At 40.3% G+C, this 22,491-nt stretch overlaps 1 protein-coding gene across 2 annotated transcripts; it reads right to left on the bottom strand.

Annotated features, from left to right (window-relative positions):
- Positions 1 to 296: 296 nt before the first annotated feature.
- On the bottom strand, positions 297 to 22,474 carry Retreg3 (reticulophagy regulator family member 3). Of its 2 annotated transcripts, none has more exons than XM_046446573.2 (9): positions 22,174 to 22,474; positions 10,646 to 10,752; positions 7,406 to 7,436; positions 6,344 to 6,470; positions 5,502 to 5,586; positions 4,246 to 4,383; positions 3,133 to 3,215; positions 2,365 to 2,497; positions 297 to 1,945 (listed from the first exon to the last, which is right to left on the bottom strand). In XM_046446573.2, exons 1-9 carry the CDS (start codon positions 22,410 to 22,412, stop codon positions 1,488 to 1,490), a joined length of 1,401 nt encoding a protein of 466 aa, XP_046302529.1. In that variant the 5' UTR covers positions 22,413 to 22,474; the 3' UTR covers positions 297 to 1,487. The 2 variants fall into 2 exon arrangements, with proteins under 2 accessions (XP_046302529.1, XP_058435934.1); XM_058579951.1 differs by lacking the exon at positions 22,174 to 22,474 and adding an exon at positions 11,584 to 11,602.
- Positions 22,475 to 22,491: the final 17 nt, after the last annotated feature.

Below are 22,491 nucleotides of genomic sequence, written 5' to 3' on the forward strand. Positions count from 1 at the left end.
CCATTTTTTTTTCCACATCAGAGCTCATCTGTAAGACATCTGGACTCTGGAAAGAGCGATGACATCCAAATTGTTTGAGAACCTAAAGTGAGGAAATGCCATTACCCCTAACCTTCACACATAAGTGACTATCAAACAGGCACCTAGCTCTTCCCCTTTTCACTGTTAACCGTTTTCACTCCCTGGCCTCTGTACTTTGTCCATCAACCAAGAGCAAACATGTTAGTACACTCCCACCTGCAGCACATGAAAATGGGCTCTGTCCAACATCCTCACCCAAGAATGGGGGTGTCGGGGGAGTAGTCCCTGAGGATCGGCAAAGGATTAATACAAGAGGGAAAGAGGACAGCAGAGTTTGGCTTGAGCTCTGATTATGGAGGCAGAGAGGGAGTAGGCTGGCACAGGTTTAGAACCAAATATTTTTGGGTTTTTGTCTTGCATTATATTACTAAGGGTTGCAGAACAGATACCCTTAGAGGGGTCTCTGCTGCACAGACATAATTCTTGCTATCTGGGCTCATCCTTAAAGAAAGTCCTGCCAAATTGGAAAGCAATTGAAAATAAAAGCAGTAAAGGAGCTGGTGCAAGAAGAGCTGTGGCTCCTAGGATGAATGCCACAGAGCCATTTGTAAAGTGCTACTTTGCCATCCCCCATGGAATTATTGCTTCTCCAGAGGAGGAGCAGAGGAAGGAAGAGAACATATAATTGAGTATGGTATTGCTTTGCTCACTGCTCAGACTGTTGGTCAAATAGAGCCAGGGGTTAGCAGCACCAAAGACAACCACATAGCTTCGGAAGATTCAGCGAGACCTCAAGACACAGAAGCGCTCACAAACCCTCCCAGCCAGTTGACCCCTATTGGCCCAAGGTAATGTAGAAGACTCCCATCCCTACATCATGTTCACATTTCTTAAATTTCACAAGCCTTATTTTGGAACACTGGGAGTCAGCCCTCAAGAAATGAGGACAAGCTAAAGGAAGAGGGAACAGGTCTGCTTTGCAGAACCAAAGGACAAGTGTGCTTTGAAAAAACAAATCAAAGCATGGTCTGACAGAAGATGACAACTCTTCCAGCTGCTGCCTGATTTTGGGGGGTTTTAGGGAGGCAAGGGAAGGAAAGAAAGGGACTCTTCTATCATTGAGGGCCCCTGAGCACCCAGACCTAAAAGCAAACAGCAGCACTTCTCAAAAAGGAACCAATATCCCTGACTTTGTTCCCCAAAGTACCATCCTGATGGAGAGAAGCCTCCTTTAGGAGAGCACACTCTTAGTTCGATGCCTAAGCACAGAAATGGATGTCCAGCTGGTAGTAGGGGAAGGAGTATCCTCTCTAAACAGGCCTCTGAGCATCAGTCAGGCCACCCAGCATACAAATATCATTCAGGAGATGGGACCTGGGTTCTTCCCCTGCCCCATCACCCTAAGTGGAGGGAAAAAAAAAAAAAAAACCTAAACCACAATGACCCCCTAAAAGGAGTCTGTCTCCTCATTGGCTCCTAGAACTGGCAGGGTCCAGCTGATTCAGCTCTGACTGGTCCAGAAGTTCAAAGTCATCTCCCTCAGCATCAGTGTCCAGGTCTGAACTAGGGGCTCTGAGGAAGCCTCTTGTTGCTCTCCGGGGAGGTGGGCCAGAAGGGCCTGATTGGGAGGCTCCTGACATGGCCAGCTGGATCATACCCTGGGAGACCAGGCTGGCAAGGTTGCTGGTGAGGTTGGATCCTACAGGCAGGGCACCAAGCAGGAGCTCTGGCAGTATAGCCTCATCCCGGCTGGAAGGGAGAACCTGGGGATCCTCAGCTCCTGGTGCAGAACGGTACATCAAGCTAGGCATCCCAATGCTGGTATCATCCTCATCATCCAGGCCAGCAGGGTCCACATTAATGGAAGGGAAGTCTGGAAGGTCTCGGGCAAAGGATTCCTCTGGATCACTATGACCATCTAGGTCTGAGAGAATACAGGGTATATTAGACACGGCAACTACCTGGTCCTCCAGTGCTCCAGACTCACAAAATGTCAAGCCACATAACCATATTTTTCTCACCCTGGGTATCTCATGATGAAGCAAAACCCATGGGACTAGTTAGCTCTTCTCTACTCATAGATGGTTATGATCACTACTAGCCAGAGAATTCCCGCCCCCTGTTCCTCTCCTGTGCCCATGAGGTTGAGACTAAGTCTACTAAGGGACTGAGGGCTTCAATGAGAGTAGCAGTGCCATCCTGGATGCACCCACACCCCTTAGGCTGCTCTGCCACAGCATAGGAGACAAGCGTGGTGTGGGGGTGCCTGTATCCCCTCTGTCCAGGGAAGCTGAGAAGCAACAGTCAGAGCCACTATCAACCCAGGTCAGAGGTTCTCCTCACCTTCAGAACCTTCTGTTAGAGGTGTTTGGCCCCTGGAAAGATTGAATGTGCCATTGTCTGCACAGGAGACCTCAGCATCTGAGTGTTCTGAGTCAGTGATAGCCAATTCCCTGGCAACAGCAGAATCATCCAGCTTAGAAAAAGAAAAGACCAACAAATCTGAAGAGATAATGCCATTAGAATCAGAAGCAGTTCCTAGTTATAGCTCTACTAATTTTGAGGCTACCCCCCAAGGCCATCAGTGTAACCAGGGAGAGATGGGGACTTTATTCAAAATCTTGACTCCTTTTAGGTTATTCACACCCAAAGAAAATGCTCTTAATTGTCCATCTCTTAAACATAGAAAGAACAGCAGTCTTGGGAATCAATTAGCTACTTAAATTCTTAAGAACTGACACCCCCTCACCCGCAACACACACAAATGTAACTGACTATGAGATTACTTTTCACAGGTGACCGGGAAGAGACATTCTGCCAGAACCTAAAGGTGGGCTAGGTGTTTAAAAAATGATCATACCAGCTCCAGAAATTCTCCATGATGGTAGGGCAAAAGGAGATGTGGGAGGGAGTGTGCTGGTCACCAGGCCCAAGTTGAAATCTGGATACAAAGTCCCAATGTAACACTTATTTCACTCCTTGTCACTGCTCTCAGGAGCAAGGGGATTCTGGGGTCTTGAAATCTGGTTACTGCCTAAATGTAAGCTGCCAGATGTATAAAAGGGAACCTAAAAAAAACTGGCCAGTGGAGTACTCCCACATTCAAGTTACCTGAGGACAGAAGGCAGCAAGCTCCTCTTCACTGTCACTATGGTTGTCCATGGTACGTTCTGGGTATAGAGCTCTGCGACGCACTATGTGGAAAGAGCAGAGCCTTGATGCCTTCACTTGAGGGGAAAAAACCCTCTTTGGACTTAAAAGGCATAAAATCAGAACATAAAAGAGATCCTCTGAATATGACCCTTATGCCTATATAACAGTAAATGAGGGTGAGGCTGCTGAGCCCTAAGTGGCAAGATGAGTTGATAACACAGGAGAGAAATCTCTCTTCCAACATCTTCCTTCTACGAATCCCCATGTTTCTGTTCTAGTCAGTTACTACAAGGCTGGTAAACACCTCAGGATCAGCTAGGGCAGACTTAATGTTAAGGTAGCAAGTGGACACTATAATAGAGGGCAAAAGGAGATACCAACTTTGGTTAAATTAGGCTTTTGAGGACTGATAGTATTCAACTGGCTGGCCCAGGATAAGCTGGGTCTTGATGACCACATGTAGGGCTCTATAAAGGCCAGGGCTTAATGAAACACTCAACCTGACAAGACCTAAGAGAATGAAAAGTTTGCTCCTCTATCACGAATGTTTTGGATGGATCTCAAGCTGGTACACCTCCAGCCTGAAAGATGGCAGTTTTTAATCTCATTTGAAAGGCAGCTTTTGGTAGTGATGAGAGGCCAGGTTGATTTGGAAAGACCTGTACTGACATTTACTAACTGTGAGCCTCAACTTCCTCAAATGGAACACCCACTTCTCAAGGTTGTAAATGGTTAAATAAAATGATGAATGAAGAGCCATGAATAGCCATGCATGGGAAATGCTTCATAAATGGCAGATAATATCAGGGCCATCTTCAAATTTCTTTCATTCAACTGGTGAGAATTTTTCTCAGATTAAAGGGCAAGTCTGGGACTCCAAATGAGGAAAGCTGGCAAACCTGCATAGATTTCCCTGGAATAGAATATTGATTTTATTTACCACTCTCCACCCCCACAAGCCATTTCTAGCTTCTCCCACTTCTCCCACCTAACCCGTATGTCAGACCTATGGGCTTTTCGTTCTCTTCCCCACACTTCCCAAGTGGAAAGAAATCTCCCCATGACACTTACATTGTCTATCTCTCTGCTTGGACATCATGTAGCCACGGACACTGAAATCCAGCCGCTGCAGAGCTGGCTTCAGCCGTACATAGGCTCGATCCCACAGTCGATGGTACACAGCAAGGGGCCACATCATGACAGTGACAACTGAGAGTAGGAGTGGGAACAGTAGCAAAATGAAGAAAGGGCTACTAGAAGAAATCCTAACTCTTGTTCTTTGTGTCTGTTATGTCCTTAGGGCTTGAACATTTAGTATGGAATAAATGTGCTTAATTCTGCTGGTCATCTTCTTGAGTCTCCCGTGGGAAGTTTGAGGGCAGGGATTTCTGTAGCCACCCACAAGGTCTAGTACAGAGCTATGCACAGCACAGTATACTGCTGACAGCCCAAGGACAGAACCTGGTAGTATGGTCACTTACATAGGGGTGTCACTGAGCCATAAACAAGGCCAAATGGTAACAATGCCTCAGAAACTACATAATCAATCATGTGAAGTTCTGATGTATAATAGCCACAGCTGGAACTACTCAGTTCTTTCAGTTCTAAGCAGAATACATACCAAGAGGAAACAACTAAATTGATATAAATAAAATGTACTCTAAGGAGGAAAAGAGTGGTCCAGGGTAAACAGATCCTAATTGAGGAACTCTAAGAATCATGTTTTATAAACTCCCTCCTTTACAGGGACAGACAATCCTTTATAGTAGGATGTATCATATATTCACATATGTTAGTGGAACCTCATTATTTTTTCCCCCCAATACTGGGGGTTGAACCCAAGGGCACTCTACCATTGAGCTACAGTGGTAGAGCCTTGCTCTTTTTATTTTGAGACAGGGTCTTGCTAAGTTGCCAGACTGGCCTTGAACTTGCAATCCTCCTGCCTCAGCCTCCTGAGTAACTCAGATTATAGGAGTATGCCACCATATCCATACACCCTTATCAATTTCTAAAACTGACTTAGTAAGAAATGGATACGAGCTGAGGCTATAGTTCAGTGATAGAGCACCTGCCCAGCAATGTATGAGGCCCTGGGTTTGATTCCCAGCACCACAAAGAAAAGAAATGAAATGACTTTATATGTGGAGACGCTGCTACAGGTGAAAAGACATTTTCATGACACTAAACAGGCAATATAAATACAGGAAGGTCACTTTCTAGAGAACCAAGATATAAAACCTCTCTCCCTCAATCCAGGGTAAGCTGTGGGTTGCAAAAGCTATGAGCAAGGTACTGCTTAAAGGGGAGGTATATACCATACTTACGCATCAAGTAAGATAGCAGAAGCCCAGGGATGTAGCGACCCAAGACAGCCATAAATGTCAGTATCCCACAGCTCAGCAAGCAGAACTGGGAAGGTTAAGAAATAAAATTCGGTGTGGATGGGGAATTACAGAGGAAATGTGACTGAAGATGCTTTATGTTCTAGAGCCAAACATAGACATGTCAGAAGAAAAGATGTAGCTACTCTTACATCCAAAGATGATCCTGTTCAGGAGGAAAAGAAGGATATTTCCTTCTATTCAAACTCCTTTTACTTGGCTAACCCCATATAGCAATACCTTTCATGCCGGGAAACTGGTTTGAATAGGACTTAGCCAAAAATTCTCTCTGAAAGCAAGTGCTGGTGGGTGGGATTTTTAAGTCAAAATAACAAAACAGAAGACAATAAATAAATAAATAAATAAATAAAACCCAACAACCTACCACATGTTTAGTATGACACAGAATGCACAGAAGCAAGCTTTCTTTCCTGTTTTAGGGCAAGAAAATAGCTTACTCTATGGGGATTAGGAGTGCAGCTCAGTGGTAAAGTGCTTGCCTAGCCTAGCATGCATGAGGCCTGGGGTTTGATCCCCAGCACCGCAAAAAAAGAAAAAAAAAGAAAATGGCCTACTCTAGGTGACAAGCACACCAACCAAGTCATCAATCTCTTTCCTTAGTCCTAATGTCAGTCAGAAGTACCATCCTACAACTTCCCTCTGTTTCTACAACTACAGCAGTCTTTTCTTTATTGAATGAAGATATACAGTAAAGGAACTGTTTCAATTTAGCATAAATTCAACTGAGAAGCTACAGATGAAAGTGAAAAAGGGGAGAATCTTACCTTGCCTGGGTTTTGCTTTTTGAAAAGCAAAAGATTCCTTATGAAAATGGTCCCACTAACCCAGACTTCAGCTACATGGTGGCAGAGCTCGGGCACGCTGAGCAACCGAGGGTGCACAAAGCCCCAGCTATGGGAGAGAGAAGGGGGAGCTGTGAAAGGAGGGTGTTAAAGGTCCCCCCATCTTGCTGTGCAGGCAATCAGTGCTTCCGGTTTAAACAGGGGATGGGGAGTGGCTAGTCCCAGGTGCATTGGAGGTGAAGCATGACTTTCTTCTTGGCTCATCAGGTTGAAACTTGAATTTAGGGACTAGGAGGGCAAACTTGTTCTGACAACTCCACCCTATGAGCAAGTGGCCCAATCCACGTGTATAAACCTGCCACCAGCTCCAAGGCCCTTTGTGCTTAGAAACATTTTTTTCCCCACACTCAGATAATTGCAATTCACTATAATTGCAATTCAGAGACACAAGTAAAGCACAGTCTGACTGACACCACTGCTGCTAGAGGGAGGGCAATGGTGGACGTGCCCCTCAAAATAAATAAAGCAAAACCAAAATAAACCACAGCAGAGAAAATTCCTTGGACAAAACATATGGGGTGGATGAACTGAGAAATGAAGCAGGAGCTGTAAGACACAAGAGGAATCTTTGGCATTGGCTTGTTGATGCCAGGAACCAATGTGTTTTCTGACCAGGAACTTTAAATAGCCAGAGGTCACAGAAAACACGAAATGACCTGGTATAAAAGCCAGGAGACAAATGATGTTAGTTGCCTTTAATTTTTCACACTGGGGCTGCATATCACAGCTAATTCCCTGGCATGTTAGGTTATGGGGCTCTGTAATGCTGATTTTTCAGAAACTTCTCTTATGAAGATCAGCAAACATTGGCCATCTCAACATATTGCTATCTAAACTTTAGGATTTGTTAAAATGATTATTTGGAAAAGACTAGGTTTCTCAGTTACACTGTGTGTCCAGAACATGAGGTTAACAACATGTAACCAGAATATTACAAGAGAATAAATCAGAGCAACAAAAAGGGATTTAATTAGTGTTCCATACCTCTCATTGTCTAATGCGTCGGGTCTTGGCACTACAATATTAAAACAAACACCAGCATTAGTTGGTAGGGAAAACTAAACATGAAAATGTTAGGCTGTTGGTCTGACAGCTCAAGTTTTAATGGGTTCAGGGAAAAGAAAACAGTAATAACCAATAAAAAGGAGACACCATGTTATATTGCCAGAGTTAGGGAGCTGTAGAACAAGTGTGGGACAAGGGAGTAACTGCTATGCCTGTTCAAACAAGGAAATAAGGCTTATGCTTGGCTCATTTTGTGGGGATAAAGGGAGTATGGTCCAAATGGACCACTAGAGACCCTTTATAATTACCTACACAAGAAAAACGGTCCATCCCATCTTGAGTGTGTCTGGATTGCTCATACACATCAATGTGTGCCAGGCTACAGAAGCATGTTATAACTACTCCAACCCTAGAAATCTATCTATTCTCTTCAAAGAGACACCCATTATTTACCCCGAATGATGTAAAGTCTTTTGACATTCACTAGTCATGAAACCAGCAGACAAACTACACGATTCCTTAAAGTCTCTATAAAACAGGATGGGAATGTATTTAAAAGTTGTATAACTTAGTTCGAATGTCTTGCCAACACTTCAACATTAACATGTCTAAAACCTATATCAAGTCACTCTCCTCTCTGAGAAGATGCACTCTCTCCCTTGAGGATATTTTCCTCCCCTTTTTTCTTTTCAATAAACTTTGCTAAGGGGAAGGGGAAAAAAACAAAAAAAACCCAAACTATCAATTTTCGTCATTCACACCTCCACCTAAACAGACTTCCCTGCATGCCTTTGGCAATATCTGCAAATGTGTCATTCTCCTACTCTTCTACTTTTAAAATGCCAAAGTTGGATTTGTTGTGGTGGTGGTGGTGGTACTATGGATTGAAGCCAGGAGTGTTCTACCTCTGAGCTACATGCCCAGGCCTTTTTCTAAATTTTGAGACAGGGTCTCACTAGGTTGCAGAAGATGGTCTTGAACTTGCTATCCTCCTGCCTGAGCCTCCCTGGGATTACAGGAGTATGCCACCATGTCTGGCACTAAAATTGGCTTTTCTCACTATTTCCTTTTTGGTACTAGGGATTGAACCCAGGATCACTGAGTCATATCTCCAGCCCTTTTTATATTTTTTGAGACAGGGTCTCACCCAGTTGTTTAGAACCTCACTAAATTGCTGAGTCTGGCCTTGAATTTGCAATCCTGCCTCAACCTCCCAAACCATTGGGATTACAGACATGCATCACCACGCCCGGTTTATCACTTACTCTTTTAACCCATATCCGACTACTTATTAGTCTTGATGTATCTTCCTTCTTTACAACTCTCTAAGCCATCCATGATTTGTTTTCATGGACGTCTTTCTGACTACTTCCCACAAAGACACTGCTATAATCTCCTAATAGGTCTTCTCCTTTCTTTTTCTCTCTTTTAAAATGCTATCAAATTAATCTTTACTATCACCTCAGTATATAGTTGTAACTCAAAAAAATCTTCAATGACACTCACTACCTATAGGATAAAATCTAAACTTCTAAGCCTAACTTTAAGGGCTTATATAATCTAATCCTTAACTGGGTATGGTGGTGCAAACTTGGACTCCCACCTACTCAAGAGGCTGAGACAGGACAATTACATTCAAGAGCAGCCTGGGCAATTTATAAGAAACTGTCTCAAAATAATTTTTAAAAGGGCTAGGAGTTGGGTACAGTGATACAAGCTTATAATTCTATCAACTTGGGAGGCTGAGGCAAAAGGAACACAAGTTTGAGGCCTGCCTCAACAAGTTATTAAGAAACTAAACAACTTAAAAGACCCTATCTCAAAATAAAAAATAAAAAGGACTTGGGTTGAGGATGTGGCTCAAGCGGTAACGTGCTCGCCTGGCATGCATGGGGCGCTGGGTTCGATTCTCAGCACCACATAAAAATAAAATAAAGATGTTGTATCACTGAAAACTGAAAAATAAAAATTTAAAAATTCTATCTCAAAAAAAAAAAAAAGGGACTGGGGATGTAGCTCAGTAATAAAGCACCCCTGGGTTCAATCCCCAGTACCACCCCTGCCCTGCAAAAAAAAAAAAGGCTGAGGAGCCAAGTGTGGTGGTGGCACACACCTGTATTCCCAGAAACTATGGTGGCTGAGGCAGGAAGATTTCAAATTCAAGGTCAACCTGGACAACTTAGTGAGACCCTGTCTCAAAGTAAAATAAAAAGGGCTGGGATGTATTTCAATGGGTTCAATCCCCAGTATGACCCCCAAAATAAAAATCCTAATCTAATTCCAGCGTACTTTGAATTTTACCTCCTAGCACTCCCTTTTATGCATTCTTCACTCTGGGCCAAATGCTCAATTCTCTGTTCTTAGGACATACTTTGCAGCTTATGATTTTGTTTTCGTATTCTCCCCTGCACCCCCTGCTTCCTGGTCCTGGGGATTGAACCCGGGGTGCTTTACCACTAAGACATATCCCTAGCCCATTTTTTATTTTGAGACAGGGTCTCACTAAATTGCAAAGGATGGCCTCTAATTTGCCATTCTAGTACCTCACACCTCAGCATCCCAAATTGCTGGGATTATAGGCATGTGCCACCTTGCCTGGCTAGCTTGTGGTTTCCTAAATTAACCAAGCTATTGGACTGTCTAGAAACACACTTTTCTCTCCAGCTGGCCCAATGTTTTTCTTCATTCAAGGCTTGGCTAGGGCAAAAACACATGAATATATCAATCAATCTGCATTGCGACATCTTTGATATTATTCTATAATTATAACGTTTATGTATAATTATTGAAAAAACAAACCATCGTAAGGTACTTTCTGTAAGTCATAATTCCTATCTTATTGCCTTGCAAATAAGCAATTTAAAAGAAATCTTGAGGGATAAATTGATGCTGCCTCAGTAAAGATGTATATTCAATAAGGAGATTTATTTTTTTAAATCTTTAAAGACTACTTATTCCTCAGGCCAATTATTTAGACAATAATATATCAGGTGGTAGATATGTATTTCCTGAACTTAATAACAGCAGCAAAGGCAGAACCCAGGTTTAAGAAACCATAGATGGGGAACATGCCTTTCAAGTGTCTCCTAAAGCAATAATTCAGACTTCAAAAGTTGGTCCTCAGCTCCACATGCCCCTCAAAAAAACCCAAAACTAGAAGCAAAAATCACAGAAAAGGCCATTTCCAGTTGAGATTTTTCTAGATGTTACCAAACTCACCTTTTATCTCAGGCCAGATTTTGTTCTTCCATTGATCAATACAAACAATGATCATCAAGCCAAATGCAAGTAAAAATACAAGACGTAGGGATGTCAGTGCAAAGAACCTACAGAGATGGAAAAACAGGAGGAAGATCATTAACTAACAAATTAATTTCAGAAAATAAAACACATGCACTACAGGATTTGTAGTAAATGACCTTGAGTTATAGTGTTTTTATTGTTGTTGCTGTTCTGACACTAACTAGTTATACACCTTGGGAAAATATTCTGGACCTCAGCTATCTTACCTATGAACAGATATAATTTGCTTCTCTAAAGGCAGAGGAGTAAATCAAATAACTTTTTTTTTTTTTTTTTGGTGGTGGTGCTGAGGATCAAACCCAGGGTCTTGTGCATGCGAGGCAAGCACTCTACCAACTAAGCTATATCCCCAGCCCAAATAACCTCTTTTTTGTTGTTGGTTTTTGGTTTTTCTTTTTTGGTACTGACATTTGAACCCAGGGGCACTTCAGCAAATTACATCCCCAATTCTTTGTATTTTTTTAGTCAGGGTCTTGCTAAGTGGCTGAGGCTGGCCTTGAACTTGCAATCCTCCTGGTTTAGCATCCTGAGTTGCTGGGATTAAGTGGATATATGATTACACGTGAATATTCAGGGATTGGCAGAGGAACTTTAAATCGTTTCTCTATACACACTTGTGGTTTTCTTTTTCAATAAACATAAAAGCATGTTAGTTGAATAATCTTTAAAAACAGCATTTGGGCTGGGGTTGTGGCTCAGTGGTAGGGCACTCACCCAGCATGCGTGACACACTGGGTTTGATCCTAAGCACCACATAAAATAAAATAAAGGTATTGGGTCTACCTACAACTAAAAAATAAATACTTAAAAAAAAAAAAAAAAACAGCATTTAAGCCAGGCATGGTGGCACACACCTGTAATCCCAGCAATTCAGGAGGCTGAAGTAGGAGGATGGCAAGTTCAAGGCCAGCCTCAGCAACTTGGCAAGACCCTAAGCAACTTAGGAGATCCTGTCTCAAAATAAAAATAAAAAAGGGTTAGGAACTTAGTTCAATGGTTAAGCATCCCTGGGTTCAATTCTCAGTACAAAAAAAAAAAAGGATTTAAAATTATACAAAAATGAGGGAAGAAAAGAAATAAGGAGAACCAGGAATTTAGCCACCATTGACAACCCTATTTCAATTTTTTCTACCCCACCACTTAAATGGTACCGTAATTACCTATGAGATTATAAAATGAAAGCATCTTAGCAAAAATAAGCCTCTAGAACTGCGGAAGGCATTACTCTTCTCTCCAAAGCTAGTGCATTATCCTAACAAATAAGCAAATTTAACAAGGTCAAAGATAAAGGCTCTAGAATTTCTTACTCTAGCACCCACTGTTCTCTCCAGATTGCTTGAAGGAGTTCTTCAGGAAGGCAATCCAGACTGTCTGCGATCTTCCCTTCCTTGAGTATTACTAACAAATAGAAATTGGAATAAGGAAAAGATGCTAAACTTTTCCAAAGAGGGTGGTTTTTCCAAAGATAACAGCAATAAAAATACTATGTCTCTAAGACCTACACTATATTCTTTGGTGTTGGGGACGGAACCCAAGGGTACTTTACCACCGCACTGCATCCCCAGTCCTTTTGCTAAGCGTCTTGCTAAATTGCCGAGATTGGCCTTAGCCTCCTGAGTTGCTGAGATTATACTCATAAGCCACTATGTCCAGCAATCTAAATTATTTTAGTAGCCTGTTATAGCCCCCACTTACTAGTCACATAAACTATGTTTCAATTCAACTAAACAAACATTTATTGAGTGCTATTTGCCAAGGCCTTGTGGTAAGCAGTCCACTTACAGAAAAGTAAAACTTGAACCTTACTCTCAAGTATATTTGCATGTATTTACAATATAACATAACAAGGTAATAAGAACCAATATCTAAGCTGGGATGTTTTTTGCAGGGGGTGGAGGTGTGAGGGGGTAGGACTGGGGATTGAACCCAGGGGCACTTAACTACTTAGCTACATTCTCAACCCTTCTTATTTTGAGACAGGTCTTGCTAAGTTGCTTATGGTCTCATTAAGTTGCTACGCCTGACTTTGAACTTTTAATCCTTCTACATCAGCCCCTAAGTTGCTGGGATCATAGGTGTGCACCACTGCATCCTGGCTTCCAAGCTGGGCAAAAGATGACTGGTAAGAAAACAGGGCAAAATGATATGGGAAAGAAAGGACATTCAGAATGGGAGAAGATTGAACTAGCAAAATGTATTTAAGGAAATTACCAACAGTATGACTGAACAAAGCACAGAGGGTAGGGATCAGAACAAGGGGAAAGGCAAGAGTCAGGTCATGAAGGGCCTTTTATGACAAAGTGTACTGGGGTTTTATCCTACAGGTGACAGCCAATCTCATAAAGGGTGTATTTTCTGGGTCACATAGGCTATGAGCATTGAGCATTTTCCTGAACAAGATTAATCCTGGTCCATAATGTCAATTTTAGGCCTAGATATATCCTTTTCTTGAACAAACTACTGTAGGAACTTCAGAGGAAGAAGAGTTTTTCTGTGTGGTATAAAATAATATTCCTGGGCTGTGGTTTTGGCTCAGTGGCAGAGCACTTGCCTTCCACACATGAGGCATTGGGTTCAATTCCCGGCACTACATAGAATAAAGAAAATAAAGATATTGTGTCCATGTATAACTAAAAAAAGTTTAAAAAAATAACATTCCTTAGGAAAATAGCTTCTTTTAAACAGACCAAAATTCAATAAAAAGATTACCTTAAAGAACTAGAATTAGGGGCTGGGGATATAGCTCACTTGGTAGAGTGCTTGCCTCACAGCACAGACCCTGGGTTCAATCCCCAGCACCACCACCACCACCACCACACACACACACACACACACACACACACACACACACAAAATAGAATTGGCCCGGCGTGGTGGCGAATGCCTATAATCCCAGCGGCTCAGGAGACTGAAACAGGAGGATCCCAAGTTCAAAGCCAGCCTCTGAAAAAAGCAAGGTGCTAAGCAACTCAGTGAGACCCTGTGGCTCAGTGGTCAAGAGCCCCTGAGATCAATCCCTGTTACTAAAAAAAAAAAAAAAAGAACTAGAATTGACCCTTCCAAGATAACTAGATAATTAATATTAATATTCTCTCAGGGGCCTGTGGATAAGTGTTTGTTCTTTCTTTCCTTCCAGCCCTAAATGCAAAATTCCTAGATGTAGAAAATATTAATCTCAGATTGATTATATCTCAGGATTGGGTTAAAATGAGGTCATATTATGCTTGTAATTTTATAGAAGCAAACTAGGAGGTTAGAAGTAAAAATTCAAAGCAACCAATTCTACAACTATGTACAAGGGCAAGACATAACTGAAGATATGGTACTTAGGAGACTGAAATAGGTAAAGTGGGAGGGATGAAAAGAAGGAAGGAAAAAGGACTGGGGACCTAACTCAGTGGTAGGAATACTTGCCTAGCATATGTGAGGCCCTGGAGTCAATCCCCAGTGTTGGGGGAAGAAAGAGTGATTCAAGTAGAAAAAGAAGGGAGGGTTCCTCTGGGTTAGTTTAGACCTGCAATGTTGATTTCTGTAGGCCAATCATTCACAAGCATATATAACAGTGCAGAAATTTGATAAGGCAACATGCAAAATACTGTCCAACTTTAATCAGCAGGAGAACCTTCCAACTTGGCAAAAACAATGTAAATATACTTTCCAACTTAACAATATAAATATAGCCAATGCTGGGTATTCACGTGTGAATTACTCAATTAGGGACTGTCATACCCCGTTACTCCTTCCACTCATTGTGGGCTCACAATCTATTTTTTCTTAATGGTATTTATTTTTTGTTATTTCTTTTTTTGGGGGTTGGGTAACAGGGGATTGAACTCAGGGGCAATCTACCATGGAACCATATCCCCCGCCCTATTAAGTACTTTATTTAGAGATAGGGTCTCACTGAGTTGCTTAGCACCTCGCTTTTGCCAAGGCTGGCTTTGAACACACAATCCTCCTGCCTCAGCCATCCAAGCCACTGGGATTACAGGCGTTTGCCACTATACCTGGCATGTTCTGTGTTATTTCTAAAGACAGTATGTTTATTGAGAAAAGTTTAGAAAATGTAATTAAAGAAAATAAAAATGAAATTAGTAAATCCCTATCTATGAAATAGTCTTACCAAAAAAAAAAAAATTTCCCTCCAGCATCACCCCCCAAAAAAGTGAACATGAATCTGATGAAGCCTCTAGATTCAACTACCTTTTTATAGGAAATATAGAACACAGGGGCCATGTTAAGCCACAGGGATGCAGTCAGTAAAATCTAGTCTCTTACTTTATAGGACCAAAGGACTTCTTCAGCAAATGACAAAAAACAAAGACTAGTCACAATATGAGGACTTCATGTGACTCTTAACCCAGAAAGTTGTGTTTTTTTGGTTTTTTTTAAGCCAAAGTATCATTTATGAGAAAATTGGTCATTTGAACACTGACTGAATTTTACATGAATGGTACTTTTTAAGTCTATTTTTCAGACATACTGAAATATCTAAAGATTAATTACATAACATTCAGGATTTGCCTCAAAACAATGAGGAGGAGCCAGGTGTGGTGGTAGATGACTGTAAACCCAGCAATTCAAGAGGCTGAAACAGGAGGATCACTGGTTTGGGACCGGCCTCAGTTATCTTAGTGAAAGCCTAAGCAACTTAGTGAGACCCTATCTCAAAATAAAAAATAAAAGAGCTAGAGATGTAGCTCAGTGGTAATGCACGCTGGGATCAATCCCTAGGAAATAAATAAAATAAAAAGTAAATAAACATAAAAAAATAAAAAGAAAGAGGTAGAAAAGAATTATAATAAAAAAAATACAAAATTGGCAATGAATTGAAAAAACTTAAAGCTGAATACAAGGTGGTATATATTATTCTGTCTACTTATACATATGTTTTAAATTATTCTTAATAAAAGTTTTAAAGCTGGATGAAGTGACACAAGCCTATAATCCCAGCTACTAGGGAGACTGACACAAGAGGATCACAAGTTCAAGGCCTGCTTGGGCAGTTTAGCAAAACACTATCTCAAAATAAAATAAAAAGGACTGGAAATGTAGCTCAGTGGTAGAATGCCTGCCTAGCATGTGGGAAGCTCTGGATTCAATTCCCAGTCATGCCAAAAAAAAAAAAAAGTTTACAAAATGATCTGTCATCCACACATTCCATAAAACATGAAGATTATTCTCAAAAAATATGTAAATCTATTTTAGAAATAAAGATGTAAATCTATTTTAGAAACCAAGAGAAATCTTGATTTTAATATTTTTTTCCACTAATGTGGAAGATTTTTAGCACATGGCAATGGTTACACACCAATGTGAAACCATTCTTTTTTGATCTAGAGAGATTTGCACCTGCACAGTTGCCATTGCTCCCAATGCTTTAAGGTTTAGGGTGTAGTCCATTGAATAAAAAAAGTTGAAATGAAGACAAATTACTTACAGAAAGAATTGGTATTTTATATTCACATATAAAAATACTGTGAAGGGGCTGGTGTTGTGGCTCAGTGGCAGAGCACTTTAGCATGTGAGAAGCATGATCCTCAGCACCACATATAAATAAATAAAAAATAAAGGTACATCAACAACTAAAAAATATTTTTTAAAAAATACTGAAATATTATGAAAGTACATGACATATTTGGTTTAACAACCTTCTTTTTCACTTAATGGTACATAGACCCAGCACTACCAAAAATAAATGAAGTACATAGATGTGGTTTTTCCATATCACCAGAAAAATATCAAAAACTTTTAAAATGATTACATTATACATATACACCATTAGTCCTTTAAAACTTTCTCTAATTAGCCAGACATGTTGTCTAAATACTTGTAATCCCAGCAACTGGGAAACTGAGGCAGGAGGATTGCAAGTTTGAGGCCAACCTAGGCAACTAGCAAGACCCTATCCCAAAAAATATATATATAAACAAACAAAAAACTCCTTTCTCTAATCAAAGTATTCCCGATTTTGATGTAATAAATAAAAACTAAACCATACAAACACTAAACATAAATCTCTGCCCTTACTTATGATTAACTATTTTAAGTGGACTACTAGGTCAAAAGGCATTAACTTCCCCCTCCTCTAATAGGTGACTGGGTTTAGAGGAGTTTTACCACTGAGCTACATGCACAATCCCTTTTAAAATTATTATTATTTTTAATTTTGAGACAGTTTCACTAAGTTACGCAGGCTGGCCTCAAACTTGAAACATCCTGAACCTCCTAAATCACTGGGATTTTAGGCCTGGGCCACGATACCCATTAGCATTAACGATTTTTAAAAATAACTTATTTTGAGATATGGTTTGTATACCATAAAATTCAATCTTGCAAATTGTCTGATTCCGTGGTTTTTAGTATCTTCATAAAGCTGAGCAACTATCACCATTATCTAATTTTAGAGCATTTACCTCGCCCCCAAAGAAATCCATGCCCATTAGCAATAATTTCCTACTTCCCTCACCTTTGGAAAAGGTATGAACATTTTAAATATCTTGCCAAACTACTTTAGAGAAAAGCTTTCCAATTTATGTTGCTATTAGTCATATATCTGTCTTTCTACATATTCCCCTGAATTAAATATTATCTTCTTTTAAAATTTAATAAGCAGAAATTAGTAATTCATTGTCACTATATTTGAATTTTCTAATGTCTATGAAAGTGAAATTTTATTCACAGTTTTTCCTTTGTGTCCCTTCATTTTGTCAGGGGTAAAATCCAATTAAATTGTCAGTCTAAATAAAATGCCCCTTAGAATAGCAATCTGTCTCCAGAAAGAGCTTAAAAAATTTATAAAAATAAACAATTAACAGTGGATCCTTATTATTAGGTTAAGTTAGAATTTTGTTATAATAATAAATAATGACTACTCAACTACTTTTTTAAACATTTTTTAGTTGTCGATAGACATTTATTTATTTATTTATTTACGGTGCCAAGAATCCAAGCCAATGCTTCACACATACTACGCAAGCACTCTAGACCACTGAGCCACAACCCCAGCCCCTCAACTATTTTTAACCAAAGAAGATACTATTCCTAGGTTTCTCTGTTATTATAAAGTAAGCTTATCTCAATGGCACTTCAGAACAAAGCATCCCATCCTATAGAGACAGTAAGCTCATTTGTGTACAGCACTTGTGACTGTCTGGTTTATGAGCCAGCCACTGAAAAATTAAAAGGAAAAAAAATGATCTAATCTATGTCACCTAATGGTAGTTGTTTCTTGCATAAAAACAGAAAGGAAACCAACTAGCTGCCAATAACCTACCCATATATTAATGGAGAGAAAGCACCCAACGTTACAATTTGGACATGTAAAAACTGAATGAAGAGAGGAAATGTTAACAAAAACATTCTTGAGACTCTTGGCTACTAAAAGCAGAAAGAATCCCCCTCTAAAGAGTACCACCAGAAGCACTGAGTTCATATAAAGTTCAATAGCTTTTTTGTTTCGTTTTGTTTTGTCTGCAGTACTGAGGATAGATCTGGGGCCTTACATATGCTAGGAAAGTGCTCTTCCACTGAGCTACATCCTCAGCCTTTTCTACTTTTTATTTTGAGACAGGGTCCTGGTAAGTTGTAGAAGCTGGCCTGGAACTTCGATGCTCCTGCCTCAGTTTCCCAAGTAGCTGAAAATAGATGGGATTACTAGTGTGTGCCACCATGCCCCATGAAAATTTTATTTATTTTCATGGTACTAGGACTAGAACTCAAGAGCCTCACACATGGTTATTTAACCTTTTAAATCATAATTGCTTTATACTCTTCATCATTTCTCAGGTCATTTAAAATTTTTAAATTTATTTTGGGAGAAGACAAATTACCTAAGCTAGCTTCAAATTTCAATCCTCTTGCCTCAACCACCACATTTGGTTTAGATAATAGACTTTTTCCCCCTACATAACAAATGTCTCTACTGAAATGGGGCCTCCCTTCCATTTCCTGATCCTATTATTTTTAACTCAAATTCTAACCTTTTAAATCAGAATTATTTTATACTCTTAATCATTTCTCATAAATATTTTTATTGTTTTGGGAAGAAGGCAAACATTAACTTTTACTTTATATAAAATAAAAATATTTTATATATATATAAAAAACCCAGCCCTACTTATCTATTTTCATTTGTGAAAACAAGAGATTCCATAATGACCCCCAAGTATAATATGGTTGTCTCAGACAAAAGACCAAAAGCAAATCCCAACAGGAAAACAGTTTGTGGATTAAGCTTAATCAATCTCCCTAATTCAGAGAGTACCTAGACTCTAACAGAATGTTAAAAACTGGAAAGGAGGTCTGCAGTTATCCAGACCTCCTCGAACCGTGTGCTCTTTGTGGAAGTCAGAGGAGGGATTTGAAGTTGCTATATATTTTCAGTACTTATTTACCCACCATCCCACTTATCTCCTAAAAAGCAAACCAAAAAGTGTTTAACCTATTCTTTTTTTTTTTTGGTAGTGGTGCTGGGGATTGAACCCAGAGCCTCGTGCATGTGAGGCAGGCACTCTACCGACTGAGCTATATCCCCAGCCCCCTAAACCTGTTCTTTTTTGATGCTGTCAGGAAATACTCATATTCTTCCCTCAAATCACTCATTTGATTTGATATCACTCATTTGAAATAGAAGGAGCTGAGGCTAACGAAAATACAAGCTATTAGAGGGAAAGGCTTGACATTTCTATTATTATTGTATAGATAACAGATCAGTGTCCAGAAGTAATTTAGGATTGAACATCTCTGATACAGCCACTATATTAGTTCTGAAATCTAAAAAAAAACAACAAACAAAAAAACACTGAAAGCCTCAGAATACTATGGTAACAAGGAACCTACATCAATCTGTTTTACTTTATTTAATAATCTATTTATTGGGCTGGGGATGTGGCTCAAGCTGTAGCACGCTCGCCTGGCATGCGTGCGGCCTGGGTTCGATCCTCAACACCACATACAAATAAACATGTTGTGTCCGCCGAAAACTAAAAAATAAATATTAAAATTCTCTCTCTCTCAAAAAAAAAAATAATCTATTTATTTTTAGGATGTAAAAAGACATAGTCACGAGGAAGGCAGGGGATGTGGGGATAAGAAAGATAGTAGAATGAAAGAGACATTATGACTTTATGTAGATATGTGACTGTATGACCAATATGATTCTACAATATATATATATACTCAGAAATTATATCCTATCTATGTATGATATATCAAAGTATATAAGTGCATTCTACTGTCATGTATAACTAATTAAAACAAATAAAAAATTAATTAAAAAAAGGCATAGTCACAGGTACAGAAAAATCATAACTGAGAATACAGAACACTGAAAGTTAAGAGCTATCTACCTGAATTTTAATGACATTTTGTTCCCCTATCCAATTTCCTAATACCTCAAAATGCAGAAAATGTCAATGATGTGCCATCATTCAGAACAAAACAAAGTATTTCTGATCTAAGTTAATGATCCTCCTTCTTTTCCTAAACATTTAAAATGTCTGAGAACTAAACAGTCACTTTTCCACATTCCTAGCTGAAATGTCAGTGTTCTTACTCAATATGAAACTATTTTTTAGTATGCAAAGTCTAACATTCAGTTTAAACTTCAAACTATACTTTCCAAGGAAGCTCATTTCCCCTAAACAATTCTATGACAGCTAGAGTAGTCTCTAGGACCTTAACACTATCCGTGTATCCTTCACATGTATGCATACTCACTATAAATGGCATACCCAACTGTTCTTTCAGTCTCAAGTCACACCTCTATTTTGCTATATCTTTCTCCCACCTTCCTAGAGTGTGATGGGAATATAATAAGTATACTGTTCTGGATACACAGAAGGCAAGCTACCAGGAAATGCCAGAGATAAAGACCAAATACAACAAAGCTTTAAGAGACCCAGAGTACAAAACAGGAGCTCTTACTGAGATTCTAAGCATAGCATCTTAATAAACTTAAGTAAATACTGTTAGGGCCCAGCAAATTAAGTTCACTGTGGCATTTAAAGATGTGTCTGGGTTAAAGGAGCTCCTCATATACAGACCTCACCCCCATATTCTATGAACTGGTTTAATGATGACCAACTTTCTTCCTAGGGTGAACTAAACCTATTGTGGGAAATGAAGTTTTGACTAGATAAATGCTCTTGAATGAGGTGCTATGGTTAAGGGTTCTCACAGTGAGCAATGGGAAGAAAGTTGGTACCTAGGTGTCAAAGAAAAGCATTACCAAAAATGGGTCACGTATGTGGTAGGAAAATTTTGCCTTCTTTACTAAAGACTCTGGAATCAAGAAATACCAGAGACTGTTGTGACATCTTCAACATAGGTCCTCTTCAAACTGGAAAGAAATGACTTAGTAGTTGGACACTGAGGCTTCCAAAGAAAATGGAACTATTTATTCTGTTCCAGCTCACTGAAAACTTTTTCAGATGAGGATGTTTTGATTTCAAAGCCAATAATTTTAAAAAGAAGTATATTTCTAACAAAAAAATTAAACATAAGTTATTGTTTTGAGGCATACAAGATAGTTTTATTTCATTCAGCCCTGTAGAAGTCCCCCTAAACGTCAGTTCCCTTGGAATTTCATCAATAATATTTCACTAATTAATAATAAACCCAAAGTGTGCTTGGTAGATTCTATGAAGCCCTAAATCCACTTTAGGTTATGACAATTTAGGAAAGGGGCAGCAATTCCATCTTCCCGGAGCATGACACATACAGACACTTAAAAGTATATTTATAGAGTCACTTGTCAAGCTCAGGAAGACTCACACTATTAGACAACGTCAATTTCCTCGCTTATAAACCGTGGCTAAGGATGCCTTTCTAATTCTTTTGAACAGGGAGGAGTTGCAATCAAAGTGCTTTTAAAACGGTTGAAATCTCACAATCACTATTTCATAACTGTTACTTAAAAACTTATAATTTTCTTGGAGACTCACACTGACGCTTAGACTTCAACCTTCTTCACTGGTGAGAGAATATGTAACAGGCTAATTCATGCTAACCGCTCAAGCTTGTTTTCTTATCACACCTATGGCTAACACCTTAAGCCTCTACTCTCATAAGAGCTACGAAAATCTCTGGAGAGAATCTTCAAGCCACACTTGAGCAGGCAAGAGAAGAGAGGTTAAAGAGAAACAGCGTTCCCTGGCTAACAAGAAGCGCCCTCGCTCACTGCGAGCGGTTCAAGATCTCCTGCCAGAAGTGTGGGGCGAGTGCAGGCGCATATAAAGCAGAGAAGACAGCTAGAAGGTCCTGGGAAGAACTAGGGTACCAAAGCCTGGAGGCGAGATGGAGTGGAAGGAGGTGAGGCAAAATTAGGCAGGTACAGGAAGGAGCCATTGCAGCGAAGAAAATAGGGCAGGCGAGAGGTACAACCCTAGAGAAACCTGACTAATTCGCGCCTTGGAGGATTTCTGAGGGTCCAATTCTCTCACCAGAAAGCCGCGTTCAGCCCCAGGCACCACAGGGCGCTCCTGGCTGGCCGCTCCCACACCAGGGCTGCCTGCACCCGGCTCAGCAGAGGCTCGTAAGGCCCCAGGACCTCCACCAGGGCCCGCTGCGCCGCCTCAACTTGTTGGTCGCGCTCCCAGGAGTCTGACATAGCTGGGCGACCCCTGAAAGCCGACCCTGAAACTGGGCCTGGGGTCGCGGCCACCCCCTCAGCCTCCGCCATCTCCCCCCCGGCAGCCACAACATCCGGGGCCGCGGCTCGATAGTCACAATAACACCAACTGCGCAGATGCGTAATCAGC

This window comes from Marmota monax, unplaced genomic scaffold (assembly GCF_021218885.2).
Source record: "Marmota monax isolate L192 unplaced genomic scaffold, Marmota_monax_Labrador192_F-V1.1 WCK01_AAM20220418_F8-fsc00346, whole genome shotgun sequence".
Lineage (NCBI taxonomy): Eukaryota > Metazoa > Chordata > Mammalia > Rodentia > Sciuridae > Marmota > Marmota monax.